The sequence below is a fragment of the Pinus tabuliformis genome, chromosome X (assembly GCF_031772625.1).
Source record: "Pinus tabuliformis cultivar Carrire ecotype Pingquan chromosome X, CPIR1, whole genome shotgun sequence".
In the NCBI taxonomy this organism is placed as follows: domain Eukaryota; kingdom Viridiplantae; phylum Streptophyta; class Pinopsida; order Pinales; family Pinaceae; genus Pinus; species Pinus tabuliformis.
The window spans coordinates 1,712,090,806-1,712,118,013 of record NC_142308.1 but is presented as its reverse complement, the minus strand read 5'-3'; the positions used below and the strand labels follow the sequence as shown (position 1 = coordinate 1,712,118,013).

At 39.4% G+C, this 27,208-nt stretch overlaps 1 protein-coding gene across 1 annotated transcript in view; it reads right to left on the bottom strand.

Annotated features, from left to right (window-relative positions):
• LOC149146593 (mannosyl-oligosaccharide 1,2-alpha-mannosidase MNS1-like) overlaps positions 1 to 23,866 on the bottom strand; it is a 185,754-nt gene extending 161,888 nt beyond the window's left edge. Inside the window, exon 1 of the mRNA XM_089450085.1 lies at positions 23,389 to 23,866. Coding sequence (XP_089306211.1) covers positions 23,389 to 23,550 — 162 coding nt within the window. The 5' untranslated portion in view covers positions 23,551 to 23,866. The remainder of the gene's footprint in view (positions 1 to 23,388) is intronic.
• Between the last annotated feature and the right edge of the window lie 3,342 nt (positions 23,867 to 27,208).

The following is a 27,208-nucleotide window of genomic DNA, read 5'->3' as shown; positions in this document are numbered from 1 at the left end:
GCATTACAAAATTTATATATAAGCATACATCTGTGCTTAGCTTGATGAGAAGATTCACCAACAACAAAGAGTTAGTGTGCCCCGCCATTACACGGTTTGCCACCAGTTTCATATCTCTTCAATCCCTCTTGAATTCTATGTGGGATGTGAAGAGATTGTTTCTTTCAGAGAAGTGGCATGCTTTGCCAATGAGCCGCAAATCAGAGGGAGAGGCCGTATGCAGACTAGTTTCATACCAAGAAGACTTCTGGGCGAGAGTGCAGGAAGTGTGCGCCGTTACTGAACCGTTGGTAAAGGTTCTTCGGTTAGTTGATGGTGAGAAGCCCGCAATGGGCTATTTGTATGAGGCCATGGACAGGGCCAAAGAAGCCATTCAGGCCTACTATGATGGTAAGGGAGATGAGGGATTTCAGGAAAAACTCCTATGGGGAGTGATTGATGAACGATGGAACAACACACTCCATCGTCCCATTCATGCTGCTAGGATTTTCCTGAACCCCGCATTTTCTTACGCATGTGGGTTTGTATTTGATGCTGAGATCATGGATGGATTCTTATCCTGTGTCCAGAAGATGGTGCAATCTCCAGCAGAACATACAAAGATCTCTAAAGAAATTGAGACATATAGGATGGCAGGTGGCACATTTGGCTTTGACATGGCTGTGACTAATAGGACGATTAAAATGCCAAGTATTTTTTAGTTTGTAACTTTGTTTCAAATTTCATTGTCTCTTCTAATTCCATTTTTTCTTATGTTTATTTAAAATTTTATTTGTAATTTTGTTGTAGATGCATGGTGGAGAATGTATAGTGCCAGGGTACCCCTTCTGCAAAAGCTTGCCATTCGAATCCTCAGCCAAACATGTAGCTCCTCGGGATGTGAGCGTAATTGGAGTGTATTTGAAAAAATACACAACAAAAAGCGCAACAGGTTAACACTTAAAAGTTTAAAATATTGCAACTTTCCAAATAAATTTTTGAATTCATTAAACAATATTTTTTTTATAATTATTAACTATTATTTCATGATCTTTGTACAGGTTGAAGTCCCAGCGACTTAATGACATGGTCTACGTCTACTACAATCTTCGATTGTGGGTGAGGCAACTTGAGAGGACACCTGATATGGAGGCCATCTCATTGGATGGGATTGATATCACTGCTGCATGGAGAGTTGAGGCGGAGAGGCCTCTCATGGAGTCTGTTGATGATTCGTTAGTGCAAGATGTAGTGGAGGGGGAGGAGGAGGAGGAGGAGGATTTGGAGCAACAGGAGGAGGAGGTGACACCACCTGCCTGGGCTACCCCTGCCACCAATAGAAGACGTGGTCTACCTCCTATAACTCCTCCTTCTAGGTCTTCAGCTTCTAGAGCACAGCAGACTCCACTGCCAACTCCACCAGCACCAGCATCTACATCTAGAGGGAAAGGGAAAGCTATAGCATTTTCTCGCAAGAGGGGCAGAGAAAATCAATAGTATTAGTTATTTGGTTCATTTCATTGTATATGACATTATGACTCATGATATGAGATACATTATTATATTTTTTGTTGATATTTTGAGGTTGTGTTGGGACTGAGGAGTCAGGACTTACTATTCAAGACATGATTCACTGTTATATGTGATTTTAGCACTAGAAATGATATTAAACATCTTATATATTAGTTATTTTATCATATTTATGTGCCAATGTATTTATTTTATGTTGTAGATGGTTTAGATATTAAAAAAATTGAAAAAAATGAATATTTTTGTACCAAACGATTTTTTCCCGATTATTACAATTTTTTCCGAGCGCTGATCTTATCTCGATAACGATTAGTGCAACATTGGCCACAACCCTTTATCTATCATTGTTGTCCCTGACTTTAAATCAGGTTGTTTCACACCAACACCACTACCTGCACCTGCCTTGCTAGCTTCATCCTTTACCATTAAGTTTTGACAAAGGGAGTCTTGCTTGGAGGACCCAATACACACATGTGGAAGAGAAGCATTGGATATTAGAATTTAGGGTATTGTCCTAGGAGCATGTTGTGGTGGGATGAGGAGTGCTTAACATGTGGAAACTTAGCTTGGAAAGCACACCACTGTGGAGGTGGAGTCCAACTCCTTCAAGAAAAGTGCTCTTCATGTGGACCCCAATGGCTTAGATTAGGTTGTTTGTAGATTTGGTCCACTTTCTATTATGGGCCTCCTTCACTTATATTAGATAACGAGAGGAGAGTATCTTTGTATAAAAGCATAGTCACTAGATCATTTGTATCATACTAATGCACTTATCTTGTCGTCCTTGTGCTTATGTGACGCAAGAGTTCAAACACTAAAGTGAAGATGTTGTGCTAGGGTTTGTGTAAGATAAACCCTTGATAGGACTCAAACCTTGTATCATCCTGATATACTTATCTTGTAGTCCTTATGCTTATGTGATGCATGAGTTGAAAGGCTAATATGAAGATGTGTTTGTTGGGGTTTATATGAGATAAACCCTAGAGAAGACTCAAAGCACTAGGGCTGAAATCTTGGTGTGAGCAAGACCTAGGGTTTGTGGCATTAAACCCTAAATAAGACTTGATTTGTTTGATGCTAGTTGAAATTGTGTGATGCAAGCTCATGAATCTCCTTGAAGACTTGCATGATGCAAGAGAGAGATGCAAGGGTCAACTTGTTGGTGAGATGCTAGCTTGTTGTGAATCCTTTGGTGCAACTAATAGAGGTTTGTTTCATGGGTCTTTTGGAGGGCCAAGTTTGTTGTAAGGGAGGCCAAGGTAGCTCCCTAGAGGGCCAAGACAAGGGAAGACTATTTCAGCCTGCATAGAGGTGTTCTTGGGTGCAAAACTCTTGGTGAAGGGCAATGTAGGCTGTTGTGGGTAGGCCACAAGCCCTACGAGCTGTTTGGAGGGAAGCGTAGGGTGTATTGAGGGTTGTCTATGCCCAGAACAGCAGTGGAGAAAGGGTTGGGTAGGCCGCAGGCCTTAACACCCCAAATCAGGGCATGCGTAGGACTGTTTGAGGGTAGTAAGGTACTCAAATCAGCGGAGGAAGTTGCACCTGTTTAAGGGACTGTGTGTGTATGTTTTAGGGCTGACATGGGCCACCGTGATGCCCTAACCAGAACACAGTCACAACAGCAATGGTACATGGGACAGCAATGGTACATGGTGCAACATTGGTACAGCAATGGGAGCAGCTATGAGTACATGTTGTACAGTGCAGCATAGTGCACGTAGGAGCAGCAATGCATAGCATGATGTACAGTGCTGCATAGTGCACACAGCAGAAGTAATGATGCAGCATGGTGTAGATCAGTGTTGCTGGACATGGTGCAACATTGGTATAGTAATGGGACAGCAATGGTACATGATGCAGTAGAGTGATGGAGCATGATGAAATGCAGCATAGTGATGATGGGTGCAGCATGGTGTAGCACAGTGAGGTGTAGCATGATGATGAGGTGCGGCACAATGATAGGTGCAGCATGGTGATGGAGTCACCGTGGAGAATCAGTTGAAGCAACATGTCTTCAATTGAGTTTAGTTACCTCATGTATCATCTTCTTAGAGATGATCTATGCTCTTATTTGGATAAGTGAGAGTGTTGACTTCTATTGTAAATGTACTATCTCTCTCTCTCTCTGTTGAACTATTGAAGAACATATAAGAAGAATTGATTAAGGGTTTCCCCACATTGGGGTTTGTCCCTGGCTAGCACCACATCTTGTGTCCTCTTGTCTTGGCTTGTCTTCCGCGATTTATATTTATGTTACATCTGCAATTTACGATTATGCTGATGTGATTGCTAATTTGGAAAAGATATTGAGCTAATTGTGAAAATTGAAATAAATTGCTCTAAGCATAGAACATACCTAAAATTAACATGGTATCAGAGTTGAGGTGAAGACAAAGCCCAAGCAAGAGTGAAAGAGCAATCACCTAAGACAGTTGGGAAAGGACAAAAGGCTCAATGGATTCCTCATCCCTCTTCAAATTGACCAAGGGTGAAGTCGAAGCAAAGAATACTATCAAAATGGCGCAGCGGAAGCTTCTGATGGCCTACCTAAAGATCACTTCAATGAGAAGTCCGAATCTAAGGGTGGAAAGAAAGGGAGATGCCTTGGTTGTAATAAGTTCGGCCATTATGCAAAGGAGTGTCCAAATGGTAGGGACACATCACTTGATGATGATAACAATCATTCCAGGGACATCTTCAATGATCGAAGGAATGACAGGTAATGCAGGTCATCAAGGAAATAGTCGACTCTTCAAAGAAAGCAAGGAACCCCAGGTATGAAGAATCAAATGTTGTTTCTGATAAGATAAAGTAGCATTGTCTTATATTAGCCCTCTCCTCCAGACTCTTTGGGAATCAGGCTTATTGATTGTAGTGCTTCAAGGCACTTCATTGAATAGAAGGGTGCTCTCTCTAATTTGGTAGAGATGGAAACAATCATGGGATTATACTAGGAGTCAATGCCACCTATCCCAGAAGGGTTGTAGGGAATGTTACCCCTCAATTGAATAAGGGTAACTCGATTCATTTAAAAGAAGCTCTTTATGTACCTGATCGCAAGAAGAACCTAGCGTCCATTTCGGCAATAGGTTTCATGGTGGCATTCATTGATGGAAAGGTACGTGTTTGAAAATGGAATTTTCAAAGATGCTTTTACTCATGGGTTCAGGGTTGGAAATTTGTATCAAGTTGCAGGAAGTCCATTGGGGACCATTTCAGTTGACACATCTCGTCTATAACACCAGAGGTCTACTTATTATGGGGCCTCACCCGATGTGAGTCAAATGGTGACAAGGATGCCTGAATTCAAGAAGAGCATGAAGGTACATGTCCGAGATGTACCGAAGGAAAATCTTACAAGGGGACCATTCCCCTCATGTAGCAGGTCCACAGGTTTATAACAACCTGAGGGGTTTGAGATTCATGATCGTGAATCTCATGTATGCAGGTGGAAGAAAGCCCTCTATGGCTTGAAGCAAAACATCCCGGGCTTGATATGAGAGGATTGATAGCTGCCTAATGAAGCTGAGATTCACTAGGAGTGAAGCTGATCCAAACCTTTGCTTGAAGATTGTGGATGATAGACCTCTCATACTGGCACCTTCTGAGGGCGACCTCTTTCTGACAAGTGCAGACCCTCTCATTTGCAAAAGTAAGAGGGAGTTGAATTCCGGATTTGGAATGGTGAACTTCAAGCCCGTGACTACCTCAATGGATCTTAACTTCAGAAGTTATGTGGTAGGGATGCCGAACCTGATTTGGGAAATGCCTCTGAGTTTCATAAACTCATACTAGAATTGATGTTCCTGGTGAACTCTCGTCCGTATATATGTTTTGCAGTTAGCATGTTGAGCTCATATATGGTTGAGCCTCACTAAATTGGTGCCAAGAATCTTCTGAGATATCTTCGGGGCACAATCTCTCGTGGATTGAGATACACTGCCGGAAATGTGAAGCTGCATGATTATTTGAATGCTGACTCGGCAGGCAGTGTGGAGGATTGCAAGAGCACTTCTAAGTGTTGGTTCTCTTTGGGTTCTGCTACGATATCCTGGATAAGCAGGAAGCAAAAGACGATTGCTTTGAGCATTGCTGAGACCGAATACATAGCTACAAGTATGACCTCGTATGAAGCTGCCTGGTTGAGGAAGCTCTTCAGTGAGTTGTTTGACACGTGATGGATACCACCGTGATCTTCTGTGACAACCAGAGGGGGGTTCGACTGTTGAGGAATCTCGTGTGTTATGATCGCTCTAAGCATATAGACATCAGGTACCACTTTATCTGGGATATGGTACATCGATGAGCAAGAAGGCTCCATCCATTGGAACTGATGTGCAAGTCGTAGACATTCTGTCGAAGCCCCGAGGAAAGGTCAAATTTGTGACTTTCCAGAACAACTTGGAGTTGTTGAGAGACCCTCTTATGAGGATCTTGTATGATGCATGCATTGAGCTCTGGGAGCTCCAGGGGGCTTGGGGTACTTCTTGGAGCAACAAACGACCATAGGGCGATTCGCCCTCCCCTAGTGGTGCGTTGTGTACAGGGTGAATGGTTTAGCCTTCCCCTGTGATACCCCGTGGCGACTTGTGGGCAAGATGAGTGGTTCTCCTGCCGAGGCATCCTACCCATGCAGTGTGGGACTCATGGGAAGTACCTCTCACTTGGCCAATGAGTAGGGAAATAGGGTTAAGGACCATAGTATTACCGATGGACGCATCGTGTATCTACCGTACTCCCTATGCTAGGATGACCGAAATTGATTTGAGATCAATTGGAACTGACTTCGAGTCAATAAGAGTGATATAGCTCACTCTCTCTTGGAACTAATATGGGATCAATATGAGTGGTTTGAGACACTCTCTCTTGATATTGATCTGGGATCAATGAAACTGACTTCGGGTCAGTATGAGTGGTTTGAGACACTCTCTTTTGATATTGATCTAGGATTAATTGGAACTGACTTTGAGTCAGTAAGAGTGATATAACTCCTCTCTCTGGGTACTCATCTGGGATCAGTAAGAGTGGTATGACACACTCTCTTCAAAGTTCATATGGGCCTAACTTCGGGTCAGTAGAGAATGGTATGACAGAAGGACATCATAATGGTTGGGTGGAGGATTTTCGTTCAAGTGTGCAGGGTTTGAGGAAGGTGCAAGGGGCAGCAAGGGAGATCTAGATCAACCAGGCAGGATAAAAAGACAGATCTAGGGTTTGATCAATTGGATTTGTTGCAAGTTCTTGTCATTGTATTTTCCTCAATAGTCCATTATCCCAAGAAAGGAGCATTGTAAGTTGTGAAGTTATTTGAATGAAGAACTGATTTAAGGGCAGAAATTGTGTGCATGTGATTGTGAGATTGATGTTTAATTTTGCTTCTACTGTTATAATTGTTAAAATCCTACCTGTGCTTTCACTTAGTAGATCTGCGTAATAATTGTTTTTACAGCAAGAATCTGCTAGGTAATAGATTGCCAGGTTGCTAGGGTTAGAAAATTATCAAAAAGGACATGTCTCAGCTTGGCATGCAGCAGCTTGGGATGCAGCAAGGTATTGTATTGCATCTTCATTGATCTTATAATATGAAAAGTACTATTAATGTGCAAAATTTGTCTTTTCCAGATCTGAAAACCAGACTTGTATTTTCATTGCTTATGAGTGGTTTATTGGCTATTTCTATATGTTGACTTATTGGGGCAGCTCCATCAATATGTTATGTGATTTAACATGCTAAGAAGAAACCAGAAATCAGACATACTGCTGTAATTAAAGTAATTTTCAGCTCTTGTTGATAGAGGAGATGGTAAATAAGATGTCACTGTTAGTTATATTTCAGACTCAACCATAAGGCTGAAAGTTTTATGAAATAGATCCAAGGAACCTCAGGTAGGAATTCTGAAATATTGTAAAGTGCATATTTTTGAAATTTCCACATCAGGATCAATCTCATTGAGTCCTTTGGGTTACCAACTAGTATTTTTGCTGGCAGTTACTACCATGCTCCATTTGAAAAACCATTTAGAGGGAGTGAAGCCACAGGGGACTAGCAAGGTACCAGAAACCTTATTTGGAACAGCTAATACATGGGCGAGTGAGTTAGTATACTTCTCTGGCAAAATAACGCTTTCAAGCTAACTTAGAAGTACCAACGTGTTTGTCATTAAGATTGTTATATAGGGCATTGGATGAAGGAAAATCAGGAAAATGGATCCTTCCCCTGGAGGGATATTGCGAGTTGAACTTCGATATGAAATCAAATGGAAACTCCGGAAAACTAATGAGAGAAGTTATCAGGGATTAGAAAGGATTTACCCCTCTAGAGTCTAGACATACAAAATGGACTTAGAGACCTCTTATATTAAAGCCAAATTTAGAGCCTTGATCAGAAACTTAAAGGTTTGCTTAAGTGCATGACTAAACCAACAACAATAAAGGAGTAAATGAACCTATCCATCCAAGCAATCACGGAGAAATGAGGCATACTTGCATAACTAAAATATGCAATTTCTAATGAATGAGGAGCTTCAAGATTGCTAAGGAGCTTTATAAGTACAATTTCGTTCATGTTAAACGAACATAAAACAAGTTAGAAAATAAGTCGACAAATTATGAAGCATTACTGATTCTGCCAAGTTATCCTACCAATAATTAAATACTTTGGTTTGAAGTTGTCACTGGGAGGCAACAATTCTTTGTTTTGTCGGTATAGGGTTGCGATTGGCTGGCAGCACAAGAGAATATGAGGAAGATCATGTGCCTTTTGAAATTCATATTGAAATGGTCCTGATTTAATCACGAGATGGTGTGTACGGGCAGATGAAATGTATGATGCCTTGAGAGCTTGTGATCTAGGTGGATATTGGTGGCCACCCACCTATTCCACCTAGACCTCCAATTGGTTTCATTCGTTTCCTTGTTTGTTTCAACATTTACTATTTATAGCATTTTTTCAGGTCTCGAACTTCTAGAGCAGTTTTGACCCCCTAAACAATGTTTTTTGAGGTCAGTAGGGGCCTGCGGCAAACCTGTAGTACTCGAAGAGACATTTCCAACAAGCTATCGTACGTGCCAAACAAAGATAATATGACCAAATTATGACCCTGGGAAGTTGGTTGCCCAACTAACCCCAACGAGGACCACAAACTCTTGGTGTTACATCTCATGGGATTAGGGTTTTGGTTGTTTAGGGTTTTCTCATGTTTTTCAATAATAAATAGGCCCTTAAGCCTCATTATAACATAGTTCAGAGGCATGCAACTGCCACATCTCTTCTCAGATATAAGCTACCATCGCCCAAGCTAGTCTTATTTCCATTCTATTTGTAAGCATATTTCAGTATTTGATATTAATGAAATGAAGTGTGATTTCTGCTGCATCTTTGTATTTCTGGCTATATCAATAATTTGTTGCATTCCTGTTTAAATTTGGATCAGTGGTATCAGAGCAGTCTACTCTTTTTCTAATTTTCTTTGCATGTCCCCAACGAGGTTGAGATATAAGGAGTTAGGGCTTGAACTAGTCGAACCTTTGCAAGACCAACCTCGCAAATCCTGATGACCTCCCATTGTGGAAGAAAAGAAAGATGAGGGGGCAAGAGATCCTTTCAAAATCTTGCTCGAAGAATCCATCGAGCGACAGAGCAACACGATGATGGACAACTTTGCCCAAATCCTTCAACGGCTACCCAAGGGCGACACATCTACTTCCAACAACTAATCTAGAAGTGCCACACCCTTTAAGGTACAAATTAACGTTTAAATTCCCATATTTGACGGTCAGATAGATGCGGACACCGTACATAAATGGTTAAATATGCTAGAAGGATATTTTTCTGTTTATGATTTTTCTAGCTGGGAAAAGATTATTTTTTCTCTTCTCAAAGCCGCCCCCCACGTCAAGGACTGGTGGGAAACCTACGTGAGCAGAAGGATGAAAGTACGCCCTCACTATTTTCGGCCGCACCCACTTGGGATTCGTTTCGGGACGCCATTAAGGACCCTTACTACCCTATCGGGAGCTATGAGGATAAATACATAAACTGGACCACACTACGACAGGGAAGGGACCAAGACGTGCTAGAGTTTACCAATGTTTTTCATACCCTTCGCACGAAATTGGGTATCAAGGATTTTGAGAAACATTTGATACTCAAGTACCACGACTGCGTACACAGGTATTGTTATCACAGATACATTTGAGTATGAAGAAATCTGCAGATTTTTGTTGAAGTAGAGACCACCCCTTGAAAATGGTAACATCCATAATTTTTGCCTATACTATGTTTAACTAATAATTTTAGTAGTATACAGGCTTATACAGGCTATTAGAAAAGACATGGAGGTGGAAAAAATCATGAAAAATAAAAAAACTCAGAAATGCACAGTTTCGTAGCGACTCCCCATAGTAAAGCCAATTTTTTGCTACAAAACTGTTGTAGCTTTTCATGGAGGATAAGACAAGCTAAAAACACAACAAAGGGAGTTCTAAGGGCATGTATTTAGCTTAAGAACATCAAGGAAGACCTCAGAACTTGCAGAAAAAGTAGAGGGGTAGCAGAACGGTGTTTTTTGAATTTGCTACGAAATTGTCAAAACTCTATTTTTCTATGTTTTGGAAGTTCTTGGGCATCAAACAACGAGGCAACTAGATGGGCTATAAGTCATAGGAGTGTACACATCATCACACAAAGGACTCCTATTTTTCAGGAAGACATGAGAGCAGAAAATTCAAATTTCGTAGCATCTCCCCATATTGAAGGTGAATATTTGATACGGAATTGTTGTAGCTTTTCATGGAGGAAAAAACAAGTTTAAACCTCAACTAAGGGAGTGTAAATTGAATTTGTTTAGCTAATAAACATCAATGAAGAATTCAACGTTGTTAGAAAGGTCAAATAGCTAGCAGAAAGGTGTTTTTTGAAATTTGCTACCAAAATTTTGCTATGGAAATTCTGGAAATGACTATTTTAGTAGTCAACTTCAAGCTCAATTTTTGACCAAATGGAAAGGAATTTTGGAAATCTGAAGGAGGTTTTTGTTCAGAACAAGCTCAACTACAAAAAACTCCCTCATTTTTTACACAAATACCAGGGTTTGAAAGATATGCATTTATCTTTGAGGCCTATTTTACATAATTTTTCCTAGCCAAATTTGTTGCAGAAATTTTGAAATTTGACTTGGTGGAGGTCCAAGTCAGCAAAGTCAACCAGGTCAGCACATCCACGTGGCAAGAGCACATCATCAATCTATAACACTCATCATTTGGTTGGATTCGATAAGGTTCAACAACAAAATATTTATGGGCTCATAAATAGATATGTTCCTATTGGAATTCAAACTGTATTAAAACAGAAATATTCGTACAAAGGCTCAATGTTTTGTAAGTCAAATAGAATTATATCTCTTAGCTATGCATCGAGTCTAGCCCAGGTGGCTTATTATTAAATGGAGACCTCACTCTATATATGTACAACTTTTTCACTTTGAAGAAGGGGGATCGATGTTGTGAGAAGGCCACTTTATGTAAATTTTTATCCAGTTAATATACATTTGCAGCATGTTATGTTTTTCTACCTAAGATTCAGTTTTGGCTTTATGTTTTCTTATCATGTTTTTATGTTGTTATCAGTGTTCATAACATACTGATTACTTGGAATTCATGTCAAACTTGTTTCAACTTCCTTCATGTGTTGTGTTTTACTGTAAAAGTTTAATTCACTGCATTTTAAATCCAAAAATGCCTCATCTTCCTTTAAACAATGTTGTTTGTAATTGAATTTTCTCTTAACCAACTCCATGCCCAATGGTGGCAGCCATCATTCTCTTTCACCTGCAAAAATCACATAAAAATCCAGAGCTATCCATCTGAACTTTGAGTTTTATACAGTCAATTTCATAAATATTTTGAGAGAGCCCTCTCAGATTGGAAGGGCTAACTTCCAGTCAAAAGTTGGTTTGAAATAGTTACACTTGGTTGGAGGTTGACATAGCCTAGCCTATCTAAGCTAGTGATAATAGGTACATCCAGGCTGAGATGGAGTTCCTGGACATCTCCTCGCTCGGCATAGAGTACCGATATGCTGTCAAGATTGAGCAAAAGCTTAAACAGAAAAAAAGAGACTTTGGATCTGCGAATCTGAAGTAAGGGAAAGGCACCCCTAAACCACAGAGCAAAGGGAAAAAACAAGGTGGGGCAACCCAGGATAACCCGCCAAAGTCAAAAGAAAACAAAAACACCACGAAGACAAAGAAGGACACAGGAAAATGGTGTGAGTTCCATAAGAGTTCCACTCACAACATAAGTGAGTGTTGGGCCAAGTAGTCACCGGTGGCCGAGTTGAAGGCTTTTGAGTCCGATGCTTGTTTCGATTCTAAGCCAGAACCCGACAAGGTGAATGACAAAGGGAAGCAAATCATTAACGCGGAGCCCAGTGCCACTGTGGCCACCACCAAGATCCTGGATATTGAGCCTGAAGATCCAGAAGAGGGGGAGCGCCTATTCCACTCACAGATGTAGGTGAAGAGCTCTCCGTTGTAGTCAATAGAGGTCATGAAGCGGCTGGGCTTGCCAACTATAGCACATTCATAGTCGTACACCATCCGGTGGCTTCACTAAGGATGAGACCTCTGCGTCAGCCAACAGTGTTGCCTTCAAAACATCATCAAGCCCTTCACGGTTGAGGTATTGTGTGATGTCACTCCTCTTGAAGTGTGTGATATATTATTAGGAAAATCTTACTTATGGAAGCGACATATTGTATATGAGTCCAGGTCTTGCTATGTTACTATTTCTTTGGGTACTAAGTTATACAGGATACCGGAGGTAGCCCCACCTACCGCCATTTCTTCGATCTCTTCTAGGCAATGCAGTAAGGTCATCTCCCAAACTAGGAAATTTGTTTTCTTTCTAATTCACTCTCAAAGTAAGGGGAAGATCATGGCCACATCCATGGCCCCTGGGAAGGGTTCCTCCAAGCAGCAGAAGCAGGTGGATACGGTCGTGGAAGAATACAGGGACATCTTCTCACCCACAGGGGTACCCTTGCATTGTTAGGTCAAGCATTCAATTGATCTAACTCCCAGAGCACATCTACCCAATAGGTCGATATATCGTCACTCCATTATGGAAAATGAAGAGATCAAGCGGAAAATTGAGGAGTTGCTGCCAAAAGGGCACATAAATTCCTCACCTTGTGGGAGCCCGATTGTACTTGTACAAAAGAAGGATGGGACCTGGAGGCTTTGCATTGATTATCGGGCATTAAACAAAATCACTGTCAGGAACAGGTATCCAATCCCACGGATTGTTGACTTGCTAGACCAACTCAAGTGGGCCAAGTATTTCACCAAGATTGATCTAAAGTCTAGTTATCACCAGGTTCCAATAGAGCCTACAGATGTACGGAAGACCGCCTTTAAATCCAAGGAAAGCCTTTTTGAATGGTTTCTTATGCCCTTCAGGTTGACGAATGCCCCTGCTAATTTTATGAGGCCAATGGATGACATCTTGCGGCCCTTCACTAGCTCGCTCATGGTTGTTTATCTAGATGACATCCTCATCTTCAACAAGAGTTGGGAAGAACACTTGCAACACATTCGGCAGGTCCTTCAAACCCTTTGACAACACAAATTGTGTGCCAACATGGAGAAATGCACCTTTGGCATGAGCTAGGTCCAATACTTGGGCTACATCATAGATGAGCGTGGCGTGCATGTGGAACCAAGTAAGGTTCAACTCATTCGGAATTGGCCCGCCTCGACCACTCTAACAGAGCTTCGCAAATTTTGGGCCTTGTTTAGTCAATTTAACGCTCTTAGATTGCAAGCATAAATTATCGACCAGAGTTGGTAAACTTATGAAGTGCAGGTGCACTATATATGCTAGAATCCTTTCCTTTAGTTTGTAAGATGATGGTTATGTTTGTTTTGGGATTTTCGTTGTTATTTAGAGTCAGTTTTCTACAAGTTAATAGTGGAAGTTAAGCTATTGTTAGATTTAATCTACCAGGTTATATCCATATTGAGTATTATCCTAAAATATCTTATGTTATTTATCCTAAAATTATGAACCTATCTAAACACTTTGCTGCTATAAAAACAAAGTATTGAAATTCAAATTATTCTAAAGATCCTTCAAAAGCTTGTCTACAAAATGTATATACAAATTTTGATTCTAAAGAGCATGAAAGAAATCTCTAATTGCAAACTACATGGTAGATACAAGTTCTAATTCTAGAAAGCACGAAAATACTAACTGTAATGAAACGAAAAATGTTGAAGAACTAGACTATTAAACAATTATAAGCGCAAACGAAATAGCGAAATGGTAATGAAATAACTGAGTTATAACGAAATAATGAAAAAAGTGAAGTAAAGAAACTAAACTAGAATGCAGCGATAACAAAAAGCAATTAAATGAAAACAAACATAAAGCAATGAAATGAAATAAACTAAAACCTTAACTGTCTACAGGGGGGCCCTTCACATCCAGTAGGTGTAAATCACATTCACGTACGCATCGATTCACAGAAAGGTAACTTCAAATTAATACGAGAACAAAGGTCCGTTTCAAAATTCTTTAGCAATTAACTATTATGTCCTCCATGTTCTTTACAGAGGATACATAATTATATATAAAAAATGTGTGCTCAATAGTTTGAGACTTCTACGCCTACAGGTCTGTTGATTAATCCTTATTCAAATTTGAAACTAAACAGAAAAAGCGTTATATCGTCGATTTGCTATTTGGAAAGAAAATCAAAGAAACGTGATGCATTCAGACTTCTGCTGCTACGTGTTTGACCCGTGCCTTTGACGCACCACTATGTGATTCCTTCGGTGAATTGGCTCGAGTGAATAGGAGGAGATCCATGAGGGGATCAATCCTCAACTACCCATGTGCTTATTTGCTTCATTGGTGCACCAGAACCCCGCAAACCATGGAGGTAGCTGCAGATTTATAAAATAGTTGTAGAATCATGTTAATTTTGTAGCTAATGGAATCTTTAACATAACAATAAGGCACATTAATGAATATGAAAAATAGGACATGTAGGAGTTTTTACCTTATCAAAATATATGATTTACTGCCTTTATTGAGTTGATAGGGATGATGAAAAAGAGGAAAATGGAGGAAAAAGTGTGTCAAAACAGAACAGTTATGGAACTCTACATTCCCCCACACTGAGTATTTTGTATGTCCTCATAAAAAACGCAAAATTGATATCTTTATTAAACTACTGCATTTGCTTGGACACTTCTTCCAGTACATGTAACTTCATCCTTTTCACTTTCTTTAAAGTTGTTGCCATTCTTGGTTTCCTCATGAGGATCTTATATTTCAAGTTTATAACCTATCTCTATAAAGCCTTGTTTTTCTTCTTCAGTTTCTTGTTTTTATTCAACCTAATCTGGTAATGAGATCTTAGACAATTATTAAGGTATTACAGACTCGTGTGCATGGATTTGCCTATGTTACTTGTGCAATGGATCGATAAGATTGCGAAGTACATAGACAATGAAGCAGTAAACAAAACATAATAGACAACACACAAAAACACAGAAAGTTTAATAAGGAGTTCACCCAATACTCCCGGGCTACATCTCCTGGTCCAACCTTCAGTGGTGACCTATCTATTATATCTTCAAAACAAAGTTTTACAACAGTGAGCTCAATTGGAGCCTCACACAATAGATACAGAACAATAAGGCTTTACTTGGATCCCCCAAGTCTCTTCTGAGTACACAGACTCTCCTCACTAACTCTCTGTCTCTGTTGCTCTTTCTCAGCACTACCTATCCCTATTTTCTCTCTGTCTGTGGCTTTAAATCCAATCGGCGCTATCTGTTCATTTCACCTTCTCGGGCTCTCTGGCTTCCCGACCTCTGTCCGCTCAGATCCCTTTCTGAGTGTTAGCAATCATTGCTGAACGCTTTCAGGGATGGTGGCCACCTGTACTGTAACGGAATGGTCATCGGGCCTTTGAAATCCTTCAAAATCGTCGTTCTCTGTTTACACAGAGAAATACGTTCAAACACAGGAAAAGTCCGCCAAACACTGTTCATCGGACTTCAAATATTATGAATCCGCCTTATAACTCCTATCGGGTCCGCCTATATAATCGCATCGCATCTCCACCGTTGATCTGGGAGATCCAGATCCAACGGCTATGGTTCATTTCGGGCGGCCCTTTCATATGGGGGTTAACCACCTGATAAGGGTGGTTTTCTCTCTCCTCATCCTGGACACGTGGCAGCCATTGTATGGGATCAGGCAGAGCCCGACCCAAACCACTTACCGCCTTTTGTCCTCCCAAAATCTTGCCTGTTTGGTGATTTCCCTTTTATATACAAAAAATACATTAAACACTAAAATCCTGCTCATATCGGACTTGAAATGGTATTCAACAACATTAATAAACCCTTTCGGGTCCGTAGTTATCAAATATCATCCATAGTTTTATCGGGTCCGACTATCGCTGTCATCGTTATTATCGGCCCCACTCCATTGAAATGTGTTGACACAATATTGCGATGCGATTGATCGCAATCGCATATCGCACATACCCCGGGCCGTTGTAAGCACTCCTTTGCATTTGCCGATAGCGACACTGCAATGCAACTTAATATATCTAGAAACTGTTTCATGCATTCTTGGCCAATAACAAAACCTTTGCAACTGTGCAACTGTTTTACTTACACCAAAATGCCCTGATATTAGAGAAGTATGTGCTTCTTGGATTATGTTAACTCTTTCAGTTTGAGGAATCATAACTTTCTCAAATGATACAAGAGTTGGTCCTTAACATGATAATCCAATTCTTCTACTTGTTTGCCATGACTTAAGGTTGCATATACATCTTTAAAATCTACATCTTGAGCATATTGTTCAATGTAGCTTTCATGCAATACTGAGTTATGCTTAAGTATAGTAGATGCATTTATAATTGGTCTGGATAACATATCTGCAACCTTATTGTGTATGCCTTTCTTATATCTGATGACAAGATGAAACTGTTGTAGAAACCCCATCCCCCTAGTGTCTTGATTGCTGCAATTTAGTTTGTGAGTGCAAATATTGAAGTGGTTGATGATCAATATGTATAACTGTTTCTTTGCCCATTAGGTAATGTTTCCACTTTTTCACACTCTATACTAATGCATACAATTCTTTATCATATGTGGGATAATTAACTACTGCAAAATTAAATGTCTCAGAGTGATAACATATGGGTTTACCATGTTGCATCAACACTGCTCCCATGGCATAGTCACTAGCATCTGTTTCAATCTCAAATGGTCTTTGAAGATCTGGCAATGCTAGTACTGGTGTTGTACTAATCTTTTCTTTCAAGGTGTCGAAGGCTTTCTGCTGTTTGCCTCCCCACTGAAACACCTTGTTCAATCCTATTAAAGCATGTAAGGGAGCTGCAATCAAGGAAAAGTTAGCAATAAACTTTCTCCAATATTGTGCTACTCCTAGGAAGCTCCTAACTTCTGTAGCAGATTTGGGTTTAGGCCAGTTCACAATGACTTCAACCTTAGAGGGATCTATCTTCAATTCACCACCCCTACAATATGACCCAAATAATTCAAAGATGTTTTGCCAAATTCACATTTTGATAATTTAACATAGAGATTTTCTTTTTTCAAAACATCTAGAGTCTGCTTTACATGCTTCAAATGTTCTTCCCATGTTTTACTAAAAATAAGAATGTCATCTAAATATACAATTACAAAATCATCAATAAAAGGCCTGAGTACATCATTCATAACTCTCATGAAAGTGGCAGGAGCATTAGTTAAGCCAAAAGGCATAACTAGCCATTCATACAGCCCTTGCTTTGTTTTGAAAGCAGTCTTCCATGCATCTTGTTCTGCTACTCTAACCTGATGGTAGCCACTACGCAAGTCCAACTTGGAAAAGTAAACAACTTCTTTCAACTGATCTAATAGATCATCAATGCGAGGGAGAGGATAACGATTCTTGATCATTATTTTATTCAGTGCTCTGTAATCAATGCACATCCTCCACGAACCATCTTTCTTTCTCACCAACACAATTGGAGATCCACATGGTGATGTGCTTGGCCTTATGAACCCTTTGTCGAGCAGCTCATGTACCTGCTTCTTGATCTCTGCATTCTCTAAAGCGGATAACATGTACATTCCGATGTTAGGCAATGGAGCATCTTGCTGCAAATGAATATCATGTACAATTTCCCTTTTGGGTGGCAGACCTTTAGGTTCTTGAAATAGGATATCATATTCTGAAACAAATTTTTCTAAATCAGCGTTCTATTTAGCATCACAGCCTTCAAATGCATTTGTTTTATCAGGGGTCCTTTCCTTTACAACCATTAGTAAAAATTGCTTGCATGAATTTACAATTCTTTTCATCTGCCCTGAGTTTATGAGAGTGTAGTTATTTCTGAGCTGATGAGCTCTTACAATATATTCTATTCCATCTTTTGTGAGTTGATACTTATTTTCAGTTCTATAGAAAATGGCTTTTCTATCATACAAGTAAGGACTTCCTAAAACAATACCACATATATCCAGGGGAACTATATCTAACTCAACCTCATCTACAAAAGTTGACCCAAAAGCAAACCTAAGTTTACATTGTCTAGTCACTTGTAGCTTTGATTTATCACATACCCAACCTAATGGATATGGCTTCTTGTGATGTGTGGTTAATAGTCCCAACTTCTTTACAATTGCTTCAAAAATCAAGTTTACTTGTGAACGACTATCAAACAAAGTATCAATCTTTTGATGCTTGGAAATAACTCTAATGTGAAAAAGCTCATGCATTTTCCTCTCATTTTCTTCATTACCAATTGATTGTGCAGAATTACTAGTAGATGCTTCAGAATTTTTACCTTTTATACCTGTGGCTATAACTATTGTTTCATCACCTGAGTCTGACCCCAAATCTTTCTAAATAGCAGCAGCAGCCTTCTTCTCCTTGCCATCGAACTTCTTGGGTTTAAGCTCCGGATGCAAAGACCAACAGTGTTCATCATCATGCCCATCCTTCTTGCAGTGAGTGCATGAAGGTTTGTCTTTCTGTACAGTGTTTGTCTTCCTCTCCCTCCATTTTTGCTTCTTCTTTTTCTTGTTCTTGCTTGCAGTGGGTTTTGATGATCCCCCAATCTCTGGGTTCACATTCTTGCCTCTAGCCTCTAGATGTGTAGCCTGAACAGATACCTCATCTATGCTAGTATGGTTAAACATGAGAATGGTGTGCCTCAAATAGCTGTGTTGACCACCTATATACTTCAACAAAGTTTCAGGTCAGTATAGAGAAATGCCTAGAATTAAAGCTCTTTTTCTAAATTCCTGGGTATAGCTTTGTACACTTTGGCCCTCATCATTGCTTGCTGCATATAAGCTAGTGGATAGAATTGTTTTTTAATGGAAGAAACAAATTCATCCCAGGTAGAAAGAATTTTACCATGCTTCTTCAAATCAGCTTGTGTCTTGCCTTCCCACCACACTAGGGCAATTCCTCCAAGATGAAGGCTAGCGAGCTTAATCTTTCTCCTTTTTCAATTGATGTTCTGCGCCCTGCAATATACATCAATTTGTCTAATCCAGTTATCTAGCTTTTCTACATTTAATTCACCATCATAAATTGGTAAATCAAATTTAACATCTAATTTAATCACAACAGCGTTCTTCTTTTTCTTTTCAGGGCTAGTTTTATGTGAAGAAGATGATGAGGATGGTGATGATGGAGTAGATGGTGGAGAGGGCTTATCTTCTTTCATTTTGCCTTCTGTATGCCCATCTAAAAGAGGTTCCTCTGCTCCTTTTTCTGTTTGAGATGCTGAAGTGCTTTCACCTCTGCCTTTCTTAAATTCTCTATAGATCTCTTCCACCATGGCTCTCATGGTCATGAAACTATCCATGAACTGAGAGTCTGATTCTGATGAGGTTTGTTCTGCCATCCTCCTCTTAGGATAGACTCTTCCAATTTCTGGATTGGTCTTGACAAGTTCTCCTTCTCCTAGTTTGAGCTTTGACCTAGTTAGCATTCAACAATCCAACACAAGCTTGTCTAACCGTAGCAAACCTAAAGCTTTCATACCACTTGATTTGGTAATGAGATCTTAGAGAATTATTAAGGTATTACAGACTCATGTGCATGGATTTGCCTATGTTACTTTGTGCAATGGATCGATAAGATTGCGAAGTACATAGACAATGAAGCAGTAAATGAAACATAATAGACAACACACAAAAACACAGCAAGTTTAATAAGGAGTTCACCCAACACTCCTGGGCTACATCTCCTGGTCCAGCCTTCAGTGGTGACCTCTCTATTATGTCTTCAAAACAGAGTTTTACAACAATGAGCTCAATTTGAGCCTCACACAACAGATACAAAACAATAAGGCTTTACTTGGATCCCCCAAGTCTCTTCTGAGTACACAGACTCTCCTCACTAACTCTCTGTCTCTGTTGCTCTGTCTCAGCACTGCCTGTCCCTATTTGCTCTCTGTCTGTGGCTTTAAAGCCAATCGACGTTGTCTGTTCATTTCACCTTCTCGGGCTCTCTGGCTTCCTGACCTCTATCCGCTCAAATCCCTTTCTAAGCGTTAGTAATCATTGTTGAATGCTTTCAAGGATGGTGGCCACCTGTACTATAACGGAATGGTCATCGGGCCTTTGAAATCCTTCAAAATCGTTGTTCTCTGTTTACACAGAGAAATATGTTCAAACACAGGAAAAGTCCGCCAAACACTGTTCATCGGACTTCAAATATTATGAATCTGCCTTATAACTCCTATCGAGTCCACCTGTATAATCGCATCGCATCTCCACCTTTGATCTGGGAGATCTAGATCCAACGGCTATGGTTCATTTTGGGCGGCCCTTTCGTACGAGGGTTAACCGCCCGATAAGGGTGGTTTTCTCTCTCCTTAGCCTAGACATGTGGCAGCCATTGTATGGGATCGGGCGGAGCCTGGTCCAAACCACTTACCGCCTTTGGTCCTCCCGAAATCCTACTTGTTTGGTGATTTCCCTTTTGTATTAAACATTGAAATCTCGTTCATATCAGACTTGAAATAGTATTCAACATCATTAATAAACCCTTTCGGGTCCGTAATATCGCATCAACGCTTTATCCCTTGTATTTCGTTTGTTTAATGAAAATGCGATTTACACTGAAAAAGCATTATTTCCGGACTTAAAATATTATCAAATATCGTCCATAGTTTTATTTGATCTGGCTAGCGCTGTCATCATTATTATTGGGCCCGCTCGATTGAAATGTGCCGACGCGATATTGCGATGCGATTGATCGCAATCGCATATCACACATACCCTGGGCCGTTGTAAGCGCTCCTTTGCATTTGCCGATAGCGATACTGCGATGCAACTTGGGCCGTCAATCTGCGTGCTTGATCAACAGTCCTCGTTGACCCCGCCGATCGCTGTCGCGTATTCCTTGTGGTCTTCGCTGATAGCCTCCCTTTGCCATCGCTGATTGCGATTCGCCGATCCGATCTGGACCGTTGATCAGCCAGATCCGACGGCTCCAATTCAAAGTTGCTTTAAACCGCCAATACTCTGTTTTTCAATGATTTTTCTATGTTTTTGTCTCCTGATAGTGTTATCCGCCTTCTTTAAAGGTTTTTCTTAAGCGACAATTTTGAACATTTAGAAGATTTTGAAGACTTAGAGGATTTTCTAGGATCCATTTGGATCACAACCATAGACAATGTAAAAGGAGGTTGTCACTCTTAGCTATTTGGATTTCATTCTGTGCTTTCAAGGGTTGATTTTCATTTTTAATGTACCTGTTTAATGTCTCCAGTTCGAATATTTCTTGTTTTTATACATTGATTACTGAAGGTTCTTGTGGTTCATTAAACTAGACTTCTTCTTCCTCTTGAATTGGAATTGATGTTCTTGTTGTGTCCCTTTTCTCCGAGGATTTTGACTGGACCATGGTGATACATTGTATTATCTATAAACTAAATTCTCCTCTGAACATTTCCTGACATCTTTATAAAACTATTCAGTAAGAAATATGACATATTTATCTCATTTTCTTCAAGAAAATTCATTAGCAGCTGAATATGATAGAAAAACATACATCCTCTCGTGGATCCTAACTTTGGCAATTGTAGCGGAGACTAATGCCTGTGGGTTTTGGTCTAACGGCAATCGCAATTCCAACAGTTAGGTTATCTCATATTTAATGGTTGTGAGTATCAAAGCCAACAATCATATGAGAAAATTCAATATGGATAGAAAAACCAATATAAGGAATCAAAAGATAAACGAAGATAAACAAAGGTCTCGGAAGAAGCAAAAAACAATCAATAAGCACAACAAACCCCGAGGAGAGTAAAGTAAAATAAGAGTTGATGACAAACGAAAAAACTTAAAAGATGAAAAAATGCTATGAAACTTCCACTCAACAAGACTGTTAGGCAACAAATGATAGCCATACACAATTTATTATATGAGGTTAACCAAAAATGATAAAATCTAACTACAAAAAAGTCGTCCTTAAAATGCAGATGAAAAGTACCATCTTGTTTTAACTTTTTACTGAAAAGCCATAAAAAGAACCGGTCATAAAAAATCTGTTGCTAATGTCATTTTTTATTCCAACATGGGAATCATGTAGGATTTCCATTATGGTTAATCTCCCATTGCAGATTCAAGGGAGAGTTGACAAGTGTTTTCTAAAGGTTTCGATCATTTACAAGAGTTACCAGAGTATTAGTGTCCAGTCCCTTGCACAATGAGTAGCGTCCCAACAAAGCATTCTGGATCTCATTCAATTGCGCCTTCACGTGTGTCCAAACAAGGGTCAGTCCATCACAAACCTCACCACTGAAGTGACAGACAAGTGAGACAGAGGAGGGAGCCCAAGTGGAGTTGGCCTTTGTGGCCAGAATGATGTGAACCTCCATCCTCATTTCAGTGACAAGGTGCCATGTGTTCCCCTGGCTATCTCAAAGGGGCCTAGGGCACAGGAGGAGAACGAAGGTGATGGCTGTAGGTAGTTAGTTGTTAATGACTCGCATCCAACTTTTTTTTAGTACAAGCCAAAGGGCAACAGCCTTTTCCGAGCCCTTAGGATATGCTCTATCTCTGTGCATTTTTATCATGCTTTGTACAAGGCCTGTTAAACTATGCAATGATACATGATACAAAAATTTGCAGAAAAAGCTGTATCCATCCCAACAATATATTCATCTAATAATGCCAATATATAGTATATGGGTGTAATCACCTCGTGACCTAAAGAGTGCCAACATCTTGACAACTCATCAATAAAAAAAGGATGATACTCATCCAGAAATAAGAATAACAACTCATAGAGAGGTGATTTAGGACTTTGTTATTGTCTAGGGACTCTCAGGCTGGACTGACTTTATGAGACTTTCCTGGGGCTCTGTGTACTCAATGCCCCTTATTTTGGTTTTAAGAAAAAATTGCTTCTCCAAATGAAAACATGAGAATTGTAATTTCTCTAGCAATCACATCCGATGCTTTTGAGGGTGTATTGGCGTATATATCCAATATTAAGTGAACGTTTTACATCGCGTGCCAGATAAAATGATTATCTTTCTCCTCCATTTCAACCATGAAAATAATAACCATATGTGACAAGATCACGAGGCTAAAAAACCTGTACAATTCGTCCAAATATTTACTAGAATGAGGAACTAAGAAACAGAGAATACGTTCTTAATAAACATCCCAGCTTTAAATATATCATTAAAAATGCACCCCGTAATGGCAGTCACAAAACATCAAAACTTCATTCATAAAACTGCTCACATTACAGTAAAAACGTTTCATCGTGGAATTTGATAAATGCTATGATTGGGGGATTCGATCTACTTACCTCATGCTCCCGTGCGAGGGTTTGTCGATCCCAAACGAGGAAGGTTGCGGACACGAATAGAATGCATAGGAGGGCCAGCCGACGGGGCCGTTTGAGGTAATACGAGGGATGTAAAAACCGCCATCTGGAAAAAGAAGAGTACGAGGATCGATGGCGGACCATTGCTTCTTAAAAGTATACTTTTTGAAACCCTCCTCCTCAATTCGGAGGGTCCGTCACAGACCAGATCCCTGATGTTATTCTCTTAGGATCTGCGTAGGTCGCGAGGAGTTCGGCAGGCAAGGGTTTTATGAGCTAAGACGTTATCAGCTCCTCGCATCGTCTGAATGGCGTGAGCCAGGAGCCTGACTTGGAATGACTTATGGTTTTGAAGTTTCATACCAGTGACCTGGCCCATGGAGACTAGATTTTCTAGCGCGTTTTGCGAACAGTCAACTACGCAATTGACTTTTAATTGAGTACTTTGGGTTTGGTCTTCGGGAGTGTTGTAACTTGCATGGGTTAATGCCTAAAATCAATAAAAGTATTAAGTGAATGGAGAAGGCTTGGAGACAAAGTGAAGTTGGTGGGTATGGGCACCAATCACGAGGTGGGAGATATTTACAATCTATAACGATCATGTCTCAAAATTGTTATGTTAGATCATCCCTTAACCGAAAGAAAGAGAGAAGGAAGAAGATAGGTAAATAAAAATAGAAAGAAACTAGGAGTCGGAATGATCTCAAATAATAATTAAGAAAAAGAAGAAGTACATGTTTTTTATGGAGTGATATTGTAGTGGTGTAAATGTTTATATATAAATATTTATACATTGGAAAAATTAAAAAATAATGAAAGGTTAAAAATAATATAATGCTGGCTCAATTAAAAATAATAAAAAGTGAAAAGTATCAGGGAAATGTTGTAATATGGAGCGATATTATAGTGGTATAAATGTTTATTTATAAATATTTACACGTTGGAAAATTTTAAAAAAATAATAAACGGTTAAAAATAATATAATGTTGCCTCAATTAAAAATAATAAAAATTGAAAAGTATGAGGGAAATGTTGTAGTATTCGTAAATGAGTGTGAACATTTAAATGTTGACTCAATTAATAATAATAAATTAAAATAATATAAACAATAAAAGTTAATTTGTTATATTGTAATTTGTTTTTTGCCCCAAGAGGCGCTCTACAGCCCAATATATGAGGAAGATGTTCTTCCACTAATCATCTATCTCCTCCTATCCGGTTCGACTCCTTTTCGGGGGTCCCCTCACCTTTAAATTTTGTTGCTTTTGATATGGAATTACTTAAGCATGATTCGTCTTTAGAACTGGAACCACTTACCATACAAAACGCATTTTCCCCATAGAAGGCTTACATATTAATCCTAATTTGAGGCAGAAAGTAACTATTAGGAAGAAGCGAGGGTCAAAACTCAAGAAGGTGTCAACTTGTTCTCCTCCTGCATATTCCTTAACTGAAATTTTTCACGAGGTTTAGGAGGGTCCTTTATTTTCATCTGTTATGGTTTATGATTCTGAGGATGTTGACTCTAGGGCTCTTAGAGGTATTGTGCCCGTTTATAAATTCCCCCCACGAAAATAATGTCTATAAACATTTGGGGCTTGGGGAATGCCCCTAAAAGATTATCCATGTGTCATCTTATTTTGGTTCAAGGCTCGCAGTCATCCTTATACAAGAGACTATGGTGCCTCGGGAGAAGGCTTTGTCATAATTTTTAAAAATATGCCCTAAATGCAAGGTCTATGTGATGAGTGCCACTGGAAACTCTAGAGGTTTGGCTACTTTATGGGATCCTCAAGTCATTAATGTTTGAGCGTATAAATCTTTTGTAGGGATTATACTTTTGAGGTTTGCTCGGGGATAAAGTCACGCCTTCATATCCTTAATATTTATGATCCATATTCATCTAGATGAACCTTTCGGAATCGTATGGAATGTTGTGGTTTATTGAAGATTGGATCACTAATATTGGCAAAAGATCTAAACTTGATAGTGGAAGCATATGAAATTTGGGGCAATAAATGTAAGATGGATCAAATGGAGGGTTACTTCAAAAAGCTATTTGGTCAAAATATATTAGTGTACATCATTCCGGATCCAAAAATGCCTACGTGGAGGAATTATTGGTCCGAAGACAATGGGATTTCAAAATGACTGGATCGTTTTTAAGTGCATGAATATTTGGTGGAACGTCTAGGTAACATGCGTTCATTAGTTTTTCCTTCCTTAATACCAGACCAACATCCTATATTTCTACATTAGCACGAGGCAAGAGACTAGAACGACATACCATTCAAATCCAACCATTCTTAGCTCAAGGACAAGGCATTTGAAGAATTGGTTCAAGAATCATGGTCAAAACCTATTATTATTCCAAATACCACCAAGATGGATCTAGTAGGTCGTAAACTTTCTAATTTGAAGCAAGTGGTGGGAAGATGGGAATAAGGAAAAAGGAAATAGACCTTTAAGAATTAAATGTAATTTACATAAAATTAAAGGAATTATTTGATCCTTCTGACCTGGGCTACTTCTCAAAAGCTAAAAAACAGGAGGCTCTAGACATAAAAGGTCAAAAATGACAGATTTTAAGGCTTCAGGAGGAGGAATGGCAGCTGAAAAGTCGTGTGATCTAGATTGGAGGAGGGAACAAAAATACAAATTTTTTCATAATCATGCCTCTACAAGGAGGTGAGAGAATTCCATGTGGGGTTTCATGGATGGTGAGGATAGATATATTACTTCACAGTGTGATTTACATCAAGAGGTTGTCTGATACTTTGGCAACCAATATCGATCCAGATTCAGAGTGGATATAGAAAACCAATTAGGGTACATTAAGTTGTTTCCAAAAATGTTCAGTGCTAAGGAAAGTGATTATATAGGGAGGACGATCACATATGATGAATTGACATTGGTTTTAAAGTCATTATCCAGGGACAAGAGCTTACATCTAGATGGGTGGATTGTTGAACTATTCTTTCACTTCCTAGATATCATGGGGCGGGATCTTCTATCTATGGCAGAGGAATCATGAACCCATTATTCTATTTTTGGTTCTTTAAATGCTACCTTCTTTGCACTTATCCCTTAAGTTTATAACTATATTACTTTCTCATATTCTAAGCACATCTGTCTCTGCAATACTGCATATAAAATTATTTCCAAGATCATTGCTACTTAGATTAAAGATACATTGTCTAAATTCATTTCTCTATAACAATTTGGGTTCCTGGATAATAGATAGATTCAAGGTGCGGTGATTATTACTCAAGAATGCTTACACTCCATCAAGGTAAAAAAGAGGAAGCATGTCTAATGAAAATATATTTGATTAAAGTTGATGATTGTATGGACAATGAATTCTTAAGAATGATTTTGAATAGGATTGGACTTTCAGTGTCAATCATGGACTAAATTATGGCATTCATCACTGTTGTTAATTTTGCAGTTTTAGTTAATGGGATTCCATCATGTTTCTTCAAAGCCTCAATAGGATTAAGGTAGGGATGCTCACTCTCCCCTCTCTTATTCTTTCTAGTCATTGATCGTTTAAGTAGGAAGATCTGGGAGGTTCGTTCTTGTGGTATAATTTATGGGTGCATGCTCACAAAAATCATATCCATTACTTGCCTCATTTTTTTGGATGATGTATTTTTTCTAGGGGAGGTTTCAGTTAAAGAATGGAAAATTGTATATCATATTATTTCCTACTTTAAAGATGCATCGAGCCTCTACATGAACAAGTAAAAATCCGCTCTAATTCCAACATCCCTGGAAGAGGTCCTGGTATCGAAGATTTAAA